This window comes from Hippocampus zosterae, chromosome 1, assembly GCF_025434085.1.
Source record: "Hippocampus zosterae strain Florida chromosome 1, ASM2543408v3, whole genome shotgun sequence".
Lineage (NCBI taxonomy): Eukaryota > Metazoa > Chordata > Actinopteri > Syngnathiformes > Syngnathidae > Hippocampus > Hippocampus zosterae.
In genome coordinates, this window is record NC_067451.1 from 33,315,493 (window position 1) to 33,334,046 (window position 18,554).

At 43.3% G+C, this 18,554-nt stretch overlaps 1 protein-coding gene across 1 annotated transcript in view; it reads right to left on the reverse strand.

The window, feature by feature from the left end:
- The window catches only part of fstl5 (follistatin-like 5), a 146,635-nt gene that overhangs the window by 85,921 nt on the left and 42,160 nt on the right, over positions 1–18,554 (reverse strand). The window contains exon 4 of the mRNA XM_052059325.1: positions 9,922–10,170. Coding sequence (XP_051915285.1) covers positions 9,922–10,170 — 249 coding nt within the window. The remainder of the gene's footprint in view (positions 1–9,921; positions 10,171–18,554) is intronic.

Genomic DNA, 18,554 nt, shown 5'->3' on the forward strand with positions numbered 1-18,554 from the left:
GCTTATGAAAAAACATGCAGGTAGCTCCTCCTTTGAGCTCCTCTCACAAGCACAATGAATAGAGTACATACAGTAAGTATATGTCATGTTTCGTTTTGTGACCAACAGGTGGCACTGTGGGGCTTTTCCCTGCAGCTGCACACCTGTTGGTCTTTAGATAATTAGAGGCTAGAAAAAGACTCCCTGCCGACGGGTCATTGTTTGTGGCTGTTTGTATGCTACTGTCATGTTTTTGTTCCTGTGAGCTTTTTGCCAAAGCCATGGTTTTGGTTTGTTCCTTTGGAATGTTTTAGTTTTTATGACTTTGTTTGTTCTGGATTTATTTCCTGTGTTTTATCAATACACTTCTTGCAAGTACACTCGGCTCCTCCCTCCCGCCTGCTTTTTGGGGTCCACCACCACCACGCAAACATGACAGTATATACATAAACAGCAACACATTTCAGAGAAAACAAAGCCACTTCAAAAGTTAACAAACCTTTGAACTGACTTTTTCTTCTTTTTTTTTTTTTGTGATGCCTCTAAAGTAGCACAAAACATTTTCATTTGAATAGGTCGTATACTGTTCAAATAGAAGTTCAGAGTTGGGCTGACATTTTCGATGGGAAATACACCTCCAAGATCGCTCCTAAGTTGCTAAGCAAGCATGCATTGCTTTTTCTTATTTTCATTTTTATTTTGGTGACATCAAAAGAGGTTCCGTCAAGAGCGACAAGAGTTTGGTGAACACCAAAGGAGTCACTGTTCTGCTGCCTCTTGTGGTTTTCAAGAGGTTCGATCAACGAAACAAATACAATTGCAATTCACACACCATCAAGCAACAACAATATTTAACATTCAGTGTCATTCCAAATTAATCATGCTACCAACGTAGCAGCCATGGTTAACATTGACGTGTTGACATTGCTAATGCACGCTCAGCTTTGCTAGGGCTGCTATTCTGTTGAAGATAGATATCTGCTGTGTTTGACTATTTATCATGACTATGCACTTTCAAAATGGCATGCTATTATGCATGGCCATGGTTGTCAATCACACTCGCGCATGTTAGTGGGGGGCGTGGCTTTAGTCAGATTCAAGCGAGGGAGGGAGGGATGAATGACGTGAAGCGACATTCGAATCATGCTTGAAATTTCAGCAATGCAGACTCCCTGAAGACACTTGAACCTCCTTTGAAACTTTCATGATAGTTAATATAGTACTGTCAAAAATGTCTCAAAACATTGCCTGCAGAGTCAATAAAATCTTACGTCCTTGTGAATGATCCACAGAGCTTCCCTGTAATGAATGTCGATGAATCGTGTGCCTCGACGTCATGAGCGTCTCATACAGTGCTTCGGGGAGGGAACAAACATCGAAGATACTTAATCGGCCAATTTGTCATATGATTGTTTGGTCTCGGCGCGAGGAATAATGGGCCCATTCCTCAGCCTGTAATGAACATGCAAATCGATACTGCGAGGTCTCAAGCCCGGCGTACTATAAATAAGCATATTGATGACGAGGGCAAACGCACAAACCCGTTGTCCGACCTGCATCAGCCTGCAAGCAAATAAGATTACATGCTTGTCAAACTGAGATGTAAAGTGTAAATGATGTAGAATGCTACACGTGTTTTCTTTTGCCAGCAAGTGCACATCAAAGGTGTGTCAAATTAATGCATGATATATTCATTCAAGCAAAAAGAAGAGGAAAGTCTGACCGGCTGACAACAATGTCAAGTCAAGTCAAGTCAAGTCAAGTCAACAGTATTTATATAGCACTTTCAAACAGCCATCGCTGCATACAAAGTGCTGTACATGGAGCGATTTAACATATACAATAAACAGTAAGACGAATCAGTAATAAGTAATAAGTAATAAGTAAAATCAAGAGCAAATCTAAGTCATGCTGAGTCAAACGCCAAAGAATACAAGTGAGTTTTGAGGAGGGCTTTAAAGATGGGCAGCGAGGAGGCTTGCCGAATGTTCAGTGGGAGGTCATTCCAGAGAGATGGACCAGCAACAGAAAAGGCTCGATCCCCTCTGAGCCTCAGTTTAGTTCTTGGTACGTCTAGCAAAGACTGGTCCACAGACCTGAGGCGCCGGGCAGGGGTGTAGGGGCGTATGAGCTCAGAGAGGTAAGGTGGCGCGAGATTATTCAGAGATTTGAAAACAAAGAGGAGGATCTTAAAAATAATTCTAAAATGAATGGGGAGCCAGTGAAGGGATGCCAAAGTAGGAGTTATATGCTCCCTCTTACGAGTACCAGTCAAGAGGCGAGCAGCGGCATTCTGTACCAGCTGAAGGCGCTTGATGGAGGACTGGCTGACTCCAAAGTACAGGGCGTTGCAGTAATCGAGCCGGGATGTGACAAAGGCATGAATTACTGTCTCAAAGTGTTCATGTGAGAGGAAAGGTTTTATTTTGGCCAGCTGTCTAAGGTGAAAGAAGCTGGATTTAACAACGGCACCAATTTGCCGATGTGAACATCCATATGCCATCCCTAAATGCACAGTGAGTGAGGAATGAGTGCACGGTTCAATTCCAGCTCTTGCCTTCCTGTGTGGAGTTTGCATGTTCTCCCCATGCCTGCGTGGGTTTTCTCCATGTACTCTGGTTTATTTCCACCTTCCAAAATGTGAGGATAAAGCGGATCCGAAAATGGATGGATGTTAATTAAATAGTAATGGAATTGGTTACTTGACAATAAATGATTAAAAAATAATATCATTGGAAGATACAATTACATTTGATAATAGTGTAATAGTCGTAAAATAGCTTAATTTAAAAAAAAAAAGGAAAGTATGTAACTGAAAAATTCATCATTACCGGTACACTTTTTACAATATATTAATGATAAACAAATCAATGAAATTATGGAGAGTACAATGTTAATTAATAATATTTGAAAAATAATGAGGTGGCCCAGTGATCCAGTGGTTAGCGCGTTGACCTCACAGTGCAGAGGTACCGGGTTCAATTCCAGCTCCGGCCTCCCTGTGTGAAGTTTGCATGTTCTCCCTGCATGGGTTTTCTCCAGGTACTCCGGTTTCCTCTCACATTCCAAATGGAACACTCCAAATTGTCCCTAGGTGTGAGTGTGAGCGAGGATGGCTGTTTGTCTCTGTGTGCCCGGCGATTGGCTGGCAACCGGTTCAGGGTGTCCCCCGCCTACTGCCCGAAGATGGCTGGGATAGGCTCCAGCGCCCCCTGTGACACTTGTGAGGATAAAGTGGATCAGAAAATGCACGAATGGATGAAAAATAACGTAATAAAAAATCATGAAACAATATGCATCTCTCTCTCTCTCTCTCTCTTTTTTCTCTCTCTCTTCTGGTCATTCTGCCCATTTTAAAAGTCCAGAGCAACACGAATAAAGGATAAAGTACATAAAAGCACAAGCTCCTCAAGCCACCTGTGAAATCGCCTACAGGATGACCTCATAATTAACTATCAAATGCAAACAAGTCATTAAAAGAGAGCAAGCATCCTCCCCCTTTACCCCCCCCCCCCCCTCCCCCCACTCCAGCTCCATCGGGACAGACAGACAGACGCCTTGTTATGGCGGAGGCTCTCCAGAGGCCTCTGCTTCTTGTTGTTGATGTTCTTGTTGGTGCTGCCAGGGGAGTTTGAAGCAGCATGTTTATGGGAAAATCCTAATTACTGTTCTTCATCAATGTTGTTTTGGATGTATTGCATGTGCACCATTTGATGCAGTCATGTAGCATTCAGCCATGTCCGTGTTGTATACACACACACACACACACACACACACACACACGCACTTCAAATAAATGAACTTTACCTCTCCTCCCCCCGCCCCAAGAAAAAAATTCATGGTGATCGAACAATGGAACAAATTCTTATCTCACCTCAGATCAATTGTTTTGCCATCCATCATCTACAACTAATTTGACCAAAACTCATTGCAATGACATTGCATGACAACTAGGTGTATAAATAATATCTCCCCTCAAATAGCCCTATTTACCTCTCCAAACTAAAATAAATAAATAAATGCATTCAAAAGACAAAGCACATCAATCGACCAACTGAACAAATATTCGCCTCAACTAAAATCACCTGTTTTGCCCTTCCTCTCCCCTTTTCCAGCTGCATAAAATAAAATAGACCTCATATTATACTGTCAGAGCACAGAGTGGTCAAGAGTGGCATGAGCACGTCACATCCTCCACCTCGACTAACAGAACAGAAAAATTCTAGTGTGGCTTTGCTGCTTCAAAACCAATAGTAGCAGCACCTCTCGGATGCTAAATGCCTCCATTCTTTCAACATAATATTCCATCTGGGATTCCACTCTCATGTAGTATGTTAATAGCTCGCCTTATATATTTATGCATGTCTTTTAGATTGCAGGCTATGTAAAGTACCAGAGGGGGACTGAGAATATGGAAAGCCCATAGAAACGCCGCAGTCCAAATGTCTTGCTCTACGCATAATGTGTTGTTTTGGGCATTCTATCTTTGCGAATACACACGGCTGTGAGGTATCTATTCCAGAGGCAAAGCACATCTGCATCATTGCGAATTAAAACATGATGATTTATTCATCTGGTCACTATCATTTAGATGTATACATATTTTGAATGGATTCAGTTTGAGGCATTGGGAGGACCAGCACGTACTGATATCAAAACGGTGTTTGCTGCAAGTTGCTTGTGGACAATTTGGCTTGGGGAAAAAAAATTGCGCTGCAGGGGTTCAAAACCTTTACTGAAAGCTGTACAGTCAAACACAATTTGGCAACATGAGATTTGGTGTACTCTCTAGCATGACTAAAGCCTCAAGAAACCAAGACGAAAAAGAAACAGGAAGTCTGATATTTTGGTTCAAATATCAATTTTCTCATAATATTGACCTGTTTCGAAAGCTCCTTGAAAGATAAAGTTGCTCTCGATATATTTGTTTGATCGCTAATTAATTTGAACCACGTATAGGGGACCAATGGTTCTCAAAGTGTGCCATGAGTTGGCACCGGCTCCCAGTACAGTCCAGTTGCATTTACCTTTGAAGTAAAATACTGTACAATTGCGTTTTCATCTTGAAGAGCTGTTGGTTTTTGAGGTGACATTTTTACATACCTTTTTCGTGGCGTACATCCTCAGTTATTGTTTAAGGATATAATTGTTTTGTAAATTCAAGCCAGGTGGTCATATCAATTTAACTGTCTATGATGTTACAGTCACTTACATATAAACTTTGTCTTGGTTTTGATAAAGAGAAAGATAAGATAAGATAAGATAAGATAGCCTTTATTTGTCCTACATTGGGGAAATTTGCAGTCTACAGCAGCAAAGTTGGGGGGTGGGGTAGAGATGAAAATAAATAAATACATAAATAAATAAAACAAGCATCATAGATAAACACTCAGGAGATTTCAGGTGGTACTTGATGTAAAGAGTTTGAGAAGCACTGTAAGAGAAAGATAGATTACATGAAAGGAAGTCTTCTTCAACTTAGCATGAGCTCCAAAAATCGACCTCAAAATTGATATATTTCAATTTTATGGCATTATTTTCAATACACCATTTCATCCATGATGGGTCCAATAGGACATAGGGTGTGTAATTTACTGGTGGAAAATAAACATATATTGTACAAAGACGGGGACGCAAAGAAAAACAATGCCAGACTGTAGAGCAAGAAAAAAAAACATGCCACAAAAAATTGTGGCATGTTATTCCACAATTCTTACAAAAAGTGAACTGAGTTTAGTAGAGCATCCATGTGCACATAAGAACAAGCAGGCACACGCTTGAACATTTCTGAGACAAAGAATGATTTACAATTGGGCGGGAGACATGCCACGCAGGTGACATTAAAAAGAAATGCCATGCCAAGTATTGTTAATTAGCAAGAAGTGGGAGCTCTAATTGCCATCACAACCCTTATGCCATTTGCGGCGGCGGCATTGTGGGCGTTATGTCCACCAATGGGAGCCCAAGTACGCGCTCCTAAGTTAAGCCTCTGAGACAAAGGACTAAAGCAGCACTCTCATCTTCATGGAGCCAAGGTAGGACTGTAGGGATGTGTATCGAGTATTAATCTAGCCCCGGGGATGACTTTTTAAAATCTGCAGTGTCGATAAGCTCCACCCTCCACAATTGGAGTCAAGCAATCTCGCGCCACTGCTTTGCCATGCGCCAGGCACCTGTGAATCCTTCCTTTGCCAATGAAGTGCTGTGTGATCACATTACAAAATGATACGTAGTATTATTTAAAAACGTCCATCGTGCCATATAATTATCGTTGACGGTGAATCTGACATCCCAGCCCGACCTACTTTAGCTTTGAAATTTGGGAGCCCAGGCCACAACGTCAGCGGCTTTCAAGGCTCCGAGGAGTGAGGTTTTAATAACGTATACTCACACAGAGCTGGCTGGCGTCCTTTACATTGGGATAGCTCTGTTGCTAAGAACGTAGAAGCAGAGCATTTCACTCTAGGCACGACTAACCAATTTACAATGAATGCAAACGTTTCACAAAAAAATGTTTGCTTGATCTTGATTTGAGTAGTTATGCCCAGAGACGAGAGGGACGGAGGAATGACGTTGCAACGTTGCTGCTCACTGCACGTTGCCACAAGGGCAATCGATCATTAAAATGTCATGGGGGAGGGAACACAAGCAGTCTCAACAAACACATAGAAAACATGCATTTCACACAAGTGCTTTTTTCCAGCCCAACTGCATGTTCCAACCTTGCTCCTCTACAAAAGTTTCCTTTTACACAAAGGAATTGTTTATGAAACGTTCAAATTTACTTTTACTTATTTTACATTGATGTCGTTGTCGTACATTGACAAAAAAATCAGTGTTAAGCCATCCATTTTCTGATCCACTTTATCCTCACAAGGGTCGTGGGGCGTGCTGGAGCAGATCCCCGGCTGTCTTCGGGCAATAGGCGGGGGATACCCTGAACCAGGTGTCCAGCCAATCGCAGGGCACACAGAGACAAGCAACCATCCGCGCTCACACTCACATCAAGGGACAATTTGGAGTGTTCAATCAGCCTGCCATTCATGTTTTTGGAATGTGGGAGGAAACCGGAGTACCCGGAAAAAACCCACGCAGGCATGGGGAGAACATGCAAACTCCACACAGGAAGCCCAGCGCCGGGATCAAACCCACAACCTCTGCACTGTGAGGTCAATGTACTCACCACTGGACCCCCGGGCTGCCCAAGCAGTGTTTAGTTCTCATAATTTCGTTGTTAGTGTTTTTTAAACACAAACAAAAAAGTACTGATAAGAATACCATTATGAAACCAGATAGATAAGCAGTGTTGTTACAAGTATTGGTATCGATAAAATCGATAACCCATCCTAGGCAGGGGACAAATTAATTGCAGCGTGTGTGGCTTGCAAAAGAGCAGTGTGTCTGCTGCACTTTCTGATTCACTTGTTCTCTAAGGTGTATTTTGTGTCATCAAAAGGCAATTCGGCTCTACATCTTTCACATCAAAACAACAATCTCACTCGATAGATTTATTTCATAGTCTTGGCTCAAAACAACATGGATTAATTCTTACTTCTAACAATCTTACTTTTAACATTGTTTTTAAATTAATTAAATGTACATGAGGACACCCTGATTAGGAAAGGACAGAGCCGACTCTTCCTACTCAGGAAACTGAGGTCTTTTGGGGTTCAGGGGTCACTCCTTAAGACGTTCTATAACTCGGTGGTGGCCTCGGCCATCCATTATGGCATTGTCTGCTGGTCAGGCAGCATCTCGGCCCGGGACAGAAAGAGACTGGAGCGGTCAGGAAGGCCAGTTCTGTCCTGGGTTGCTCCCTTGACGCTCTGGAGGAGGTGGGCAACAGAAGGATGCTAACTAAGCTAAAAGCTATGATGGCCAGTCCCTCCCACCCCCTCCAGCCCGCCCTGACAGCACTTGGTAGCTCCTTCAGCCAGAGACTGTTACACCCGCGCTGCAAGAAGGAGAGATACCGACGCTCGTTCCTACCGACTGCTGTCAGGCTGATGAATAAAAAATAACAATCATAATAATAATGATAATTAAATGATGTGAAGGAAAATTGTAAATAGTACTGCGATTTATCCATTTTGTGTTCATATTGCATTTAATTGAAAGATGTTTGTTGTTTTTTTCTCTTTCTTCTTTCTTCTTTCTACATAAATTCTTGCTGCTGGAGGCTGTAAATTTCCCCAGTGTGGGACGAATAAAGGATATCTTATCTTATCTTATGAGTTGTTATATTGCATTATTAAATGACTTCTAGACATATGCGTACATACAGTATGTAAGGTAAATTGTGATAACTTCTCCTCATTGCATGTGAAAAGAGTATGGCGGTGAAGTTTGATGACTTGCCATAATGCACAAACCTTTTACAAGTCCACAAGGTCAAAGTCAGTTTGACTCAGCAACACTAAATTTGGTAGACATGCCTATCATGAGGAGATTTACAGCAAAGTCTCAAAACCCATCCCTGAAAAGACAGAGAAAGTCTGACATTTTGTGTTGAAGCGGGCATGTTATTATTTTCAGCATTTTGGCTTGAATTGGAGATTCTAGACTAATTTCTCACATTTTTAGACTCAGTTGCTACAACATTTGAATGACATTTTCGAGACAGAGGGATGTCACGGCATGGTGACAATTCATTTAGTTTGTATGACCATTCGCATGTACAAGCGTCACGGTGAAGTTGAACGATTTGACATCAAACATAAAAACCTAACATTAACCCTAGCATTAAAAGTCATTGCACAAAATGAAAATGTCTTCCATTACCCTCTTAAGTGAGCCAGGTGCTGTTTCCGCTGCTCAGATATGGAAACATTAGCCATTAGAAGGTTTTCATAACTGTGATCATCACCTCACTTTTGGATTGATTGACAGCCGCTTTGTTCCATTAATGGCGGCTCATATCGAGAGACTTACTGTTATGCTAATCTAACATTACAAGTGCAACGTTTCGTCTTTTCCTACTTTAACTGCAGTTAGACATCATCCTGTAATGTGTTGTTTCAGCAAGCCCCATAAAAATGCCTTTGACCGGTGTGTGAAATCACACCATCAACTTTACTGGAGCGTTGCCGTTTTATTCAGTCCATAAGTCAGAGAGGCCCACAGTCTGCACTTTTCTCTATCTGCATGCTGGAATTGGAACCGACTTCCGACAGTACCAAAGATTAGAGGGGGAGCCAGTAATGATGACTGGGAGGCTGCCAAACAGACGGGCGGAGCAACTGACATTTGGCTGCTGATCAGTTGTTGCTTCAAAGCCTGTCGCTCTTTGAGTGCAACGTTTCTGTTTTACATTGAAAAGTCAACTTCTCGTCAAGTTCCGAGGTCAAACCGAACCCTTTTAGCTGTGCAACTTTAAAGTATTACCTTAGCACAATAGACATTAAAACTCAGCAAAACAACTGAGACAAGCATATGGTGATGACCTTTGAGGCAACCCCACACCCCCCACCCGATTTTATTTTTGCATGGTATGTTGGTTGAAACATACGATCTCACTTGTATGAATTCTGGTGCACTCGTGGTTGAAACACTGACACTTGCATTTAATTTTGCATATTTCACCTCAAAATGGAGCCAAATTTTGAATTGCATGACCTCAGCTGTGATAAAATGGTTTCAGTTTTCCTTTCTCAAAATTTGGGTCAAATTCCAAACAACTCCTGAGGTGTTCAACTAGTTAATAGCTGCAGTTTCAACGTCATTGGTTGTTGAGCTCAGCAAGGACATTTCGGCATGGAACTGTCTGGACAATTCTGAAGCACCTCATGTTGGTATATTGTCGGCATTAGTGAAAATCTCTCTATAATCCAGAAAGGCAACGGGACATTGGATCCTCATCAGCCTCTGTAAAGGTTACTATTCATTGCATACAGTATCCACAAAATCCCAGCATACTTCACTAAAGGTCACATGAGCTCCTACCTTTGTAGAGACACTCTTCGCCGTGAACGATGGTAATCCTGCGATGTTCCGAGCAGGAAGTACGGTGCAGCTCGCAGTGGTTGGGGTAAAGTTTCCCATCGGACCCGCACACGGGCTTGTAGTGAGGTTTGCAGTGATTCAAACAGTTACATTCCCCTTGGCCCGTCTGCGGGTTGATGGTACAGCGACGGCCCAGACCACAGTACTTGTGCTCGCATGGATGCGGGTCGCCATGTTGGGCCATTAATCCTGGAAATGCAAAGGGAAGAAACAGTTAAACGTGTACTTCTGCGATTTCAGCAAGAATTGTACAGTTGCAAATATGAAGAAACAATCGTACAGGGCGAATGTACCTAATATACACACGATAGACTTTGAGGGGTCAAGACTGAGTCACAACCAAGACTTTGAGGGATAGCTCAAAATCAGGCTACATTTGTGTGGTCTGACATCGGCATAAGTCAAGATCAAAACTTGAAGGACCAGAGACCAAGTTCAAGATTTTGGGGTGGTGAGGCCTAGTCAAAGCCAGGGCTTGGCGGGGTTTAAACTGAGTCAAATTTGGGACTTGGAGGGGTTATGTCAAGTCAACACAAAACCAAGTTAAACTTAAGATTTCTAGGAGCCGAGAACAAGTCAAGAACAAGAGAGTGAGTGTTTGACATCATGTAATTAGCTCCATGAAAGTCAAAATCTTACAGTTAATAGGGGAAGCACTGTTATCCCTGCAGATTTGGTCTTGACTCGACTTGAGGCCTTTGGATCAAACCTACTTTGAGGCAAAGGCTTTGAGGGGTTCAAAGTGAGTCAAGACAAAGACTTTCGGGAGTCTCAATCAAGTCAAAATGAAAACTTTGATTTAGTTGAGCAAGAAAACAACAAGAATTTAAGCAGCCAAGCCCAAGTCAAGCGCACGAATTTGAGGAGCTGGGAACAAGTCAAGATCGACATTTCAAGAAGTCAAGACCAAGTAAGAACTTTGAGGGATTGACACAGAGTGAAGGTCGAGCCTTTGAGGAGCAGAGACATTCTTTTTCATTTGTAACTTTGTTAAATAAACTTTATTTAATATTTTCTTCAGCGCACAGAATCTGCTTTGGAGTCTGACGAGTCATAAATTGTCCAAGACAGGGCAACATGAATTGACAGGCCTTAGGGTGATCTGATGTAAAGATCTGTCAAAATATGTTTATCACAGAGCCATAAACATATGAAAGGCTAAAACTGCTGCTTTTGACCTGGACCTATGCTGTTCTCTTAAGGAACTCTCCCCACCCCTCATCAATATGATACGTTAGTTTGTGTCTTTCATGTCTGCCATTAAATATCACGATGACTACTCCTCAGTTTGAGGGACTCAAATTCGACAAAACTCACACCGATTTGTTCATTTTATGATAACAGATAAGACAAGACACGTTATTTGCTTTAACGCAATCCGAATTTTGTTTTGGTGGCAAAACATGACACGCTACACAAATAGACATACCCCACATAGAAGTTCATGAATTATTTAATGTTCTCTGATTACTATTTTGGAAAGTAAAAGCCTTCTCTTTCAAAGAGGTATAAGTTTTCAGTGAAAGCGCACAAATTTTATTCCATAAACTAGAAAATGGTCACCAAAATGATACCAGAGAGTAAACTTGGATATGAAATAAATTGGGTTCTTGCTTGGATTGTTGACACATATTGAAACTGTCAATATCCGCATTTTTAACCATTGACATGAGCAAATGCTTTGGCTGGAAGTTGTTCATAATCAATAGTGTTCTCGCACAGTTACAAAACTATTTACCAAAGGTTTGAAGAGGGGTCTGCAGAATTTCCCTGAGGTGTTCAGATCAACTCAAGACCTAGTCTGTGGCAAGCGAGAATAAGTCAAGACCAAGACTTTGAGTGACTCAGACCGAGACATTGAGTGCCTTGGACCAAGTCAAGATTTTGAGGGATTGAGATCAGGGCTCAAGATCAAGTGAAGACCAGGACGTGAAGGAACCGGGAAAACATCAAGAACTTAGTGGTTTCAGTCCAAATTCTGACCAAACCTTGAAGACCAATACTTTAAGGGAGAAAATAATAATACCGGTAATCATAATAATAATGATAATACATTTAGGCGAATTAGTAGTCCAGTGGTTAGCACGTCGACTTCACATTGCAGAGGTTCAATTCCAGCTCCGGTCTCCTTGTGTGGAGTTTGCATGTTCTCCCCGGGCCTGCGTGGGCTTTCTCCATGTACTTCAGTTTCCTCCCATGTCCCAAAAACATGCATGGCAGGCTGATTGAACACACTAATTTGGTGTGTGAGTGTGAGTGCGCATGGTTGTTCATCTCTGTGTGCCCTGCGATTGGCTGGCAACCGGTTCAGGGTTCCCCCCGCCTACTGCCCGAAGACAGTTGGGATAGGCTCCAGCACCCCCGCGACCCTAATGAGGATTAATCGGTTCGGAAAATGGATGGATGTAAAATACATTTAATTTTGAAAGCGCTTTTCATTGTACTCAAAGACACTTTACAAGAGTTTAAAACATGGGATCAGATGTGCACTTTTAAGCCAGGCACACATGATTTAAAACAAACACATTAAGAAGAAAAACAACGCAGAAATGCGTAAAAGAGATTAAAAGGTAAGAAATGATCAAGAAATTTAGGGCTTTAGACCAGACAAGACTGAGGGGTTTGGGAATTTGGCAGACTGTGTTGTGCCTGGCTGGGTATTCCGACAGACCGAGGGCATTTTTACGACACTCCCCCTGCGCGGGGCGATATTTTGGTGGACGGGTGCACATGCAGTCGGTGTAAAAACAAGAGCATTTTCATTTTCTTGCCGGTGCAAGGCTTGCTCACCACGTTTGTGAATTTGGTCTGGAGTCAGCTGTGTTCCATCCCACTATGGTGCATGACACCCACTTCTATCTGTGCAAGTCTCAGAAAGAAAACCTCTCCCATGCGCACAGTAAGACTGCACTTTGCACTAGACTTGCGCTGGGCAAGAAATGTTGTCCCTAAGACTTAAAGCAATAGAGACCAAGTCATGACCAAGAACTTGAGGGGCCGAGGCCACGTCATGATCATGATTGAGGGGTTGAGACCAAGTCAAGATGAAGACTTAGGGGAGCCAAGATCAAGTCCAAATCAAGACTAAGCAAGTGACTCTGAATAATGACTGGACTGGTTGTCCTGGTGTAGTGGTGTATTTTGTTTTGTCGCTCGGCATTTATTGATTTATCTATTTTTGAATGATGATAGGTATGCAGCAGGTCAGACTGACCCATGAGCATGTTCGGTGTACCAAAGAAACAAACACATGAAAAGAGTTATAAAAGGTTTCGATGATGGCAACACAAAACATATTGGAATGACTTTACATTATTTTAGATGGGGAGGAGGAAAGAGTTAATATGGTAGGCCTCAATTCCGGGAGAAAGCATCTTGGCGTAAACAAACTGATTTAGAACCTCTGTCGTCTTCCCGCCACACACACATCCACAGTGACACAGGCAAGCGTGCTGTGACCTCAATGGAGACAGTCAATTTGCAACTTTATTAATTCCCGGCGGCTCTCCGGCGTAATGATTATTCCGTGAATTTGCACGACGCGGCAGGGGCAAGCTTCACATGCCACCGGCAGGGTCGTTGAAGGGCGCCCTCATTTGTCACCGGGACGCTTTGTACGACCGTCTGCTTGTCAAACGACATGAGGGAGAAGATGTTTGTTTCCCCACGACACGCTATGTTCTTTAGTGTGCTCCGAGATTATCTAATGAGATCCAATACAAGAGGGCGACTGTATTTGTTTAAAACTGTAATGTCTCAGTTCGGATAGATAGTCACTACCACCATAGTGTTTTCTTGGTGTTTTTTTTTTTTTTTTTTTTTTATGGTACTAGTGTTTGAAAGATAAGACAAGAAAACTTATTTTGGCCCAATTCAGGATTTAACATGTCCTTGGCTGACAATTGAAGTGAGCAGATGCCAATTTGGAAGCGCACAATAAGATCTGAAGCTGACAGTACATGTTTCAGTAGTTTTTCTTTTTAAGGAATGCACATGATGGTTCTGTTCTTTCTAAGTCTTTTTTGCTGTTGCGACACACACGGGAAATGAGAAAATGGAAAAACTATAACTTTCAGAGATACTAAATGGTGGAAACAGTAGTTGTGACTTGAAACAGTACGGTATTAGTAAACTGTATCAGTTTCAAAAGTCTGAAACTTATCGTCTGATGTCTTCTCCTTCGACAATTTCGATCGTTCCAAACAACAATGACTCCTCGGAGATATAAAAATATAACATCCATGGTTAAAAAATAAAATGTAAAAATGTGTTTATTGTATTGTAGAAACACTTGTATCGGTAAACCATACCCGGGAGAAGAGTTTGACATCAGATTTGGATGTTATAAACCCCGCTTTGATTGGTTCTTCACCGAAATGCCTTTACGAGGACATGCAGGAGTTAGTTAGTTACTTAGTTCGTTAGTTAGTTCCACCCGTTCCTATTTGGAACATTGGGCGACGAGTCTCCTCCATTTGTTCCGGTCACTGGCGACCCTTCTTGCTCCATGCGACCTGACACCCATCTCACTGAGGTCTTCTTTGGCAGTCTGTCTCCACGTCTTCTTTGGCCTACCACTCTTCCTCTTTCCACGTTCTGGCATCCAGTCCATGGCCACACTTGCCGGGCTCTCTCTTGGCAGTCGGAGTACGTGGCCAATCATTTTCCTTCTCCTTTCAGAGACAATGTCTGACAGTTCAGCTTCTCCTGCCCTCCTCATCACCTCCTCGTTGGTGATGTGGTCTCTCCATGAGATCCTCAGGATGGATCTCAGGCAACGCCGATGGCAGACATCTAACTTGTTGGTAATATTGGCTGTCTTCATCTAAGTCTCACAGCGTAAATCGCTGTTGGAATGACCATTGACATATAGAGGTGTAGCTTGGTGGTCGTAGTGATGGTTTTCGATGACCAGATGTTGCGGAGGCGTTGGAACACTCCCGCAGCTTTACCAAGTCTACTGTTGACGTCTTTCTCCACACCACCTGTATTTGAGATGTTACTCCTAAGATATGTGTTGGTGTAGAGCGAGTGGTTGAAGGTGTTGGTGCTGTCCGATGGCCAAGGCCATGGTCTTTTCCTGGCTTATTCGGAAACCGACCTTAACTCCGTGCTCATGCAGATTGTTGGTCAACTCCTGGAGTGCGGACTGGGTGTGACTTAACAGAGCCAAATCATCCGCAAATTCCAGGTCAGCTAGTCTGCTCCCTCTCCACTTGATACCATCTTTTGCCCCTGTGATGGACTTCCTCATCACAAAGTCAATTATGATGATGAAGAGTAGGGGTGACAGAATGCAACCCTGTCTTACACCAGTGACAATGTCAAAATCATCAGTTGTGCCACTGTTGATTTTGATATGACAAGTCGAGTTGTGGTACAATGACCTGAAGATGTTGATCAGAATCAGAATCATCTTTATTGGCCAAGTATGTAGAACACACAAGGAATTTGTCTCCGGTATAACACGCTGCATTAGTATCATCGAATAGAACAAAATCATTGAACCATTTTAGAGTAACCAGTAGTTTTGTAGTACAAGAAGAGTGACTACGTCAGTGACTGTTTAAGGAGTTAATGGCTAGAGTGAAGAAGCTGTTTAAGTGTCTACTGGATTTGGTGCGCATGGATCTGTAGCGTCTGCCTGAGGGGAGTAGCTGGAAAAGGTGGTGGGCAGGGTGTGGGGGATCCAGGAGGATTTTCCGTGCCCTTGTCTTGATTCTTGCAGTGTGGAAGTCCTCAAGAGTGGGTAGGGCGGTGCCAACGATTTTTTCCACCGTCCTAACTGCCCGTTGAAGTCGGATTTTGTCCTTTTTTTTATGTTCTTGAGGGATACACCATACAGCTGAAAATCTGCCACAGTGATTCCCGGTGGATGCTGTCAAAGGCTTTCTTGAAATCGATATAGTTGATCATGAGTGGTATGTGAAGTTCTTGGCACTGCTCTATGATGTTTCGAAGAGTAAAGATCTGTTCGGTGCAAGACATTCGCTTCCTGAAGCAGGCTTGCTCTTCCCTCAAGATGTTATCCACTTTGTATTTAAGGTGATGGAGCAGAACACTGCAAAATACCTTGCTGGGGATTGACAGCAGTGTAATGCAATTTTTCCCTTCTTAGGCAGCGTGACAATGACTCCACGTCTCCAGTCGGCAGGAACCTCTTCAGCATGCCAAACAGGTTGAACAGGTAGGTAAGGCTCTCCACAACAGCGTCTTGGCCATGTATCAACAGCACGGCAGCTAACTCATCGAGTCCCGGTGCCTGGTTGTTCTTAAGGCCCTTGATTGCTCTGGCAACCTCAGTCTCGGATATCTCTTCCGATGTAATGTTTAGAGGTGGAGCTGGTGTCTCTTGATCGAAATTGAAGAGCACGGGAGGCATTGGTTGGTTGAGAACCTCCCTGAAGTGTTCCAGCCATCTTGCTTCTTGCTCCTCGTCGCTTAGGAGTGTCCTGCATTCCTTGCTCCTGATTGGCACGCTAGAGCTGCTCCTGGAGTTGGTTAGCTCCCGCACGATATATATGTATAGGGTCATTGTGTTGTTGTTCTCTGCTGCTTCCTGTGCCTCTCTTGCGTTCTCTTCTAGCCACTGTGTTTTGTCCTTCCTGCAACTGTTCTTCACTGCCTTATCCAAGCGCCTGTACTCCTCGTCTTCCATCCTCCAGCTCCGGAGCCTCCTCTTTTGTTCTCTTTTTATCTTGGCCACTTTCCTTTCATCAATCAACTTCCAGGTGTTGTCTGTTATCCATCTCTCTTTGTTGGTACCCCTCTTTCTGCCTACAACTGCTTCTGCAGTTTCAGCAATGGCCCAAGAGAACATACTCCACTGCTACTCAATGTTTTCAAGGTGTTGTGGTACCTTGAGCTTCCGAGTCAACTCCTCACAGAAGCTTTCTGGGATGTTGTTTTTCTTTCGCTTGTGCACTGCGTAAGGTCTCTTGGGCTGCACCTTTTTCACCTTCTTCAGCTTCAGATCGATTTTACTCACCACAAGGAAGTGGTCTGAACCCACATCTGCATCTCTGTGGGAGTGAACGTCGAGCAATGATGAGCGCCACCTTGTGTTGATGCAGATGTAGTCCAGTTTGTTCCAGGTCCCGCCACCAGGTGAAACCCAGGTAATTTTGTGGATCCGCTTGTGCTCAAAAAAGGTGTTGCCAATACTGAGGCCATTGGCACTGGTTAGCATCAACAAACAGTCTCTCCCCGTTGTCGGTCGTGGAGCTCGCAGACCCATGTGGTCCAACTGTGGCATTGAGGCCCCTTCTGTCATTATCCGGTTTTGCGTTTAAGTCTCCAATCAGCATCTTGACGTCATGACTGGGGATCTCCTCAAGCACGGTCTGGAGCTGGTTGTAGAAAGTGTCTTTATCGTCCTCTGAGGCAGGTTCGGTTGGGGCATAGACTTGTATGATGGTTACTTTGGCATATCTGGTGTAGAGCCTTGCTGTAATAATTCGTTCATTCAATGGCTTCCATCCAATCAATGCTTTTGCTGCACTGCTGGAGAGGATGATGCCGACTCCATGGGAATGGTCCCGCCCTCTGCTAATCGCTGCGCCAGTGACAGCACTTGAGCTCCTGCTGGCATAAACAAGTTGTGAACATTTTATGAGAAGCTATTTGAGGCCCAAAAGTTTTCTCCATCCCTTCGGAGAAATGCCTCTAACACGCTCGGCTTTGAAACATTGATGACTTCCACCTCACTGAACCAGGGGTTTATTTATTTATTTGTTTATTTTTACCCGGTGGGCTATATCGACTCACCAGAGTTCAGTGCGAGGAAGTTTTCTTTTATCCGGAGTCAGTCAGTTGTTGGATTTGCAAATGATTTGGTTAATTTTAACACTCGAAAGACCCAAAGTGTTTTCAACAGACTTTTTGTTATGTTTGTGTGTGTGTGTGTGTGTGTGTGTGTGTGTGTGTGTGTGTGCGCACATATATAAATATCGTATTTTCACGACTATAAGGCGCCATTAAAAGTCTTAAATTTTCTCCAAAAATGGACAGGACGCCTTATGATGCGGAGCGTCTTGTGTATGCGCTGAGTTCCGAAACCTGACTGACAGCCGACACGCTGTTTATATAGAGAAAAGGCAGAAGTGACTGTGGACAGGCATGCAGCAAAGAAGTCGGCCAATCAGTGAAGGGTGGGCGTGTATATGTACATATATGGAGAGAGAGAGAGAGTGAGAGAGAGAGAGAGAGAGAGAGAGAGAGAGAGAGAGAGAGAGAGAGAGAGAGAGAGAAGGCAGACGTGAGAGAGGACAGGCATGCGGGGGAGAAGTCCGCTAATAAGTGAAGGGTGGGCGTGTAAGTGGACGCCCCAAGCAGGTACCAACACCTGTATAGAGTGTGGCTATGTTCATTGTTGCAAAACAACTTCGGTTTTGGTTTCTACGTACCCCCGAAAATAAATTCTACAAAGAGACACGCCTACGAAGCTCAGTTCAAACTTCAAGCCATCGGTTATGCTTTTGGCATGCGTGCCCATCTCACAGCAGCGGTGAAAAACCAAGTCAAGCAAATGAACTCTGAGCTTGCCGTTATACCCGGAGGCTTGACTAAAGAAC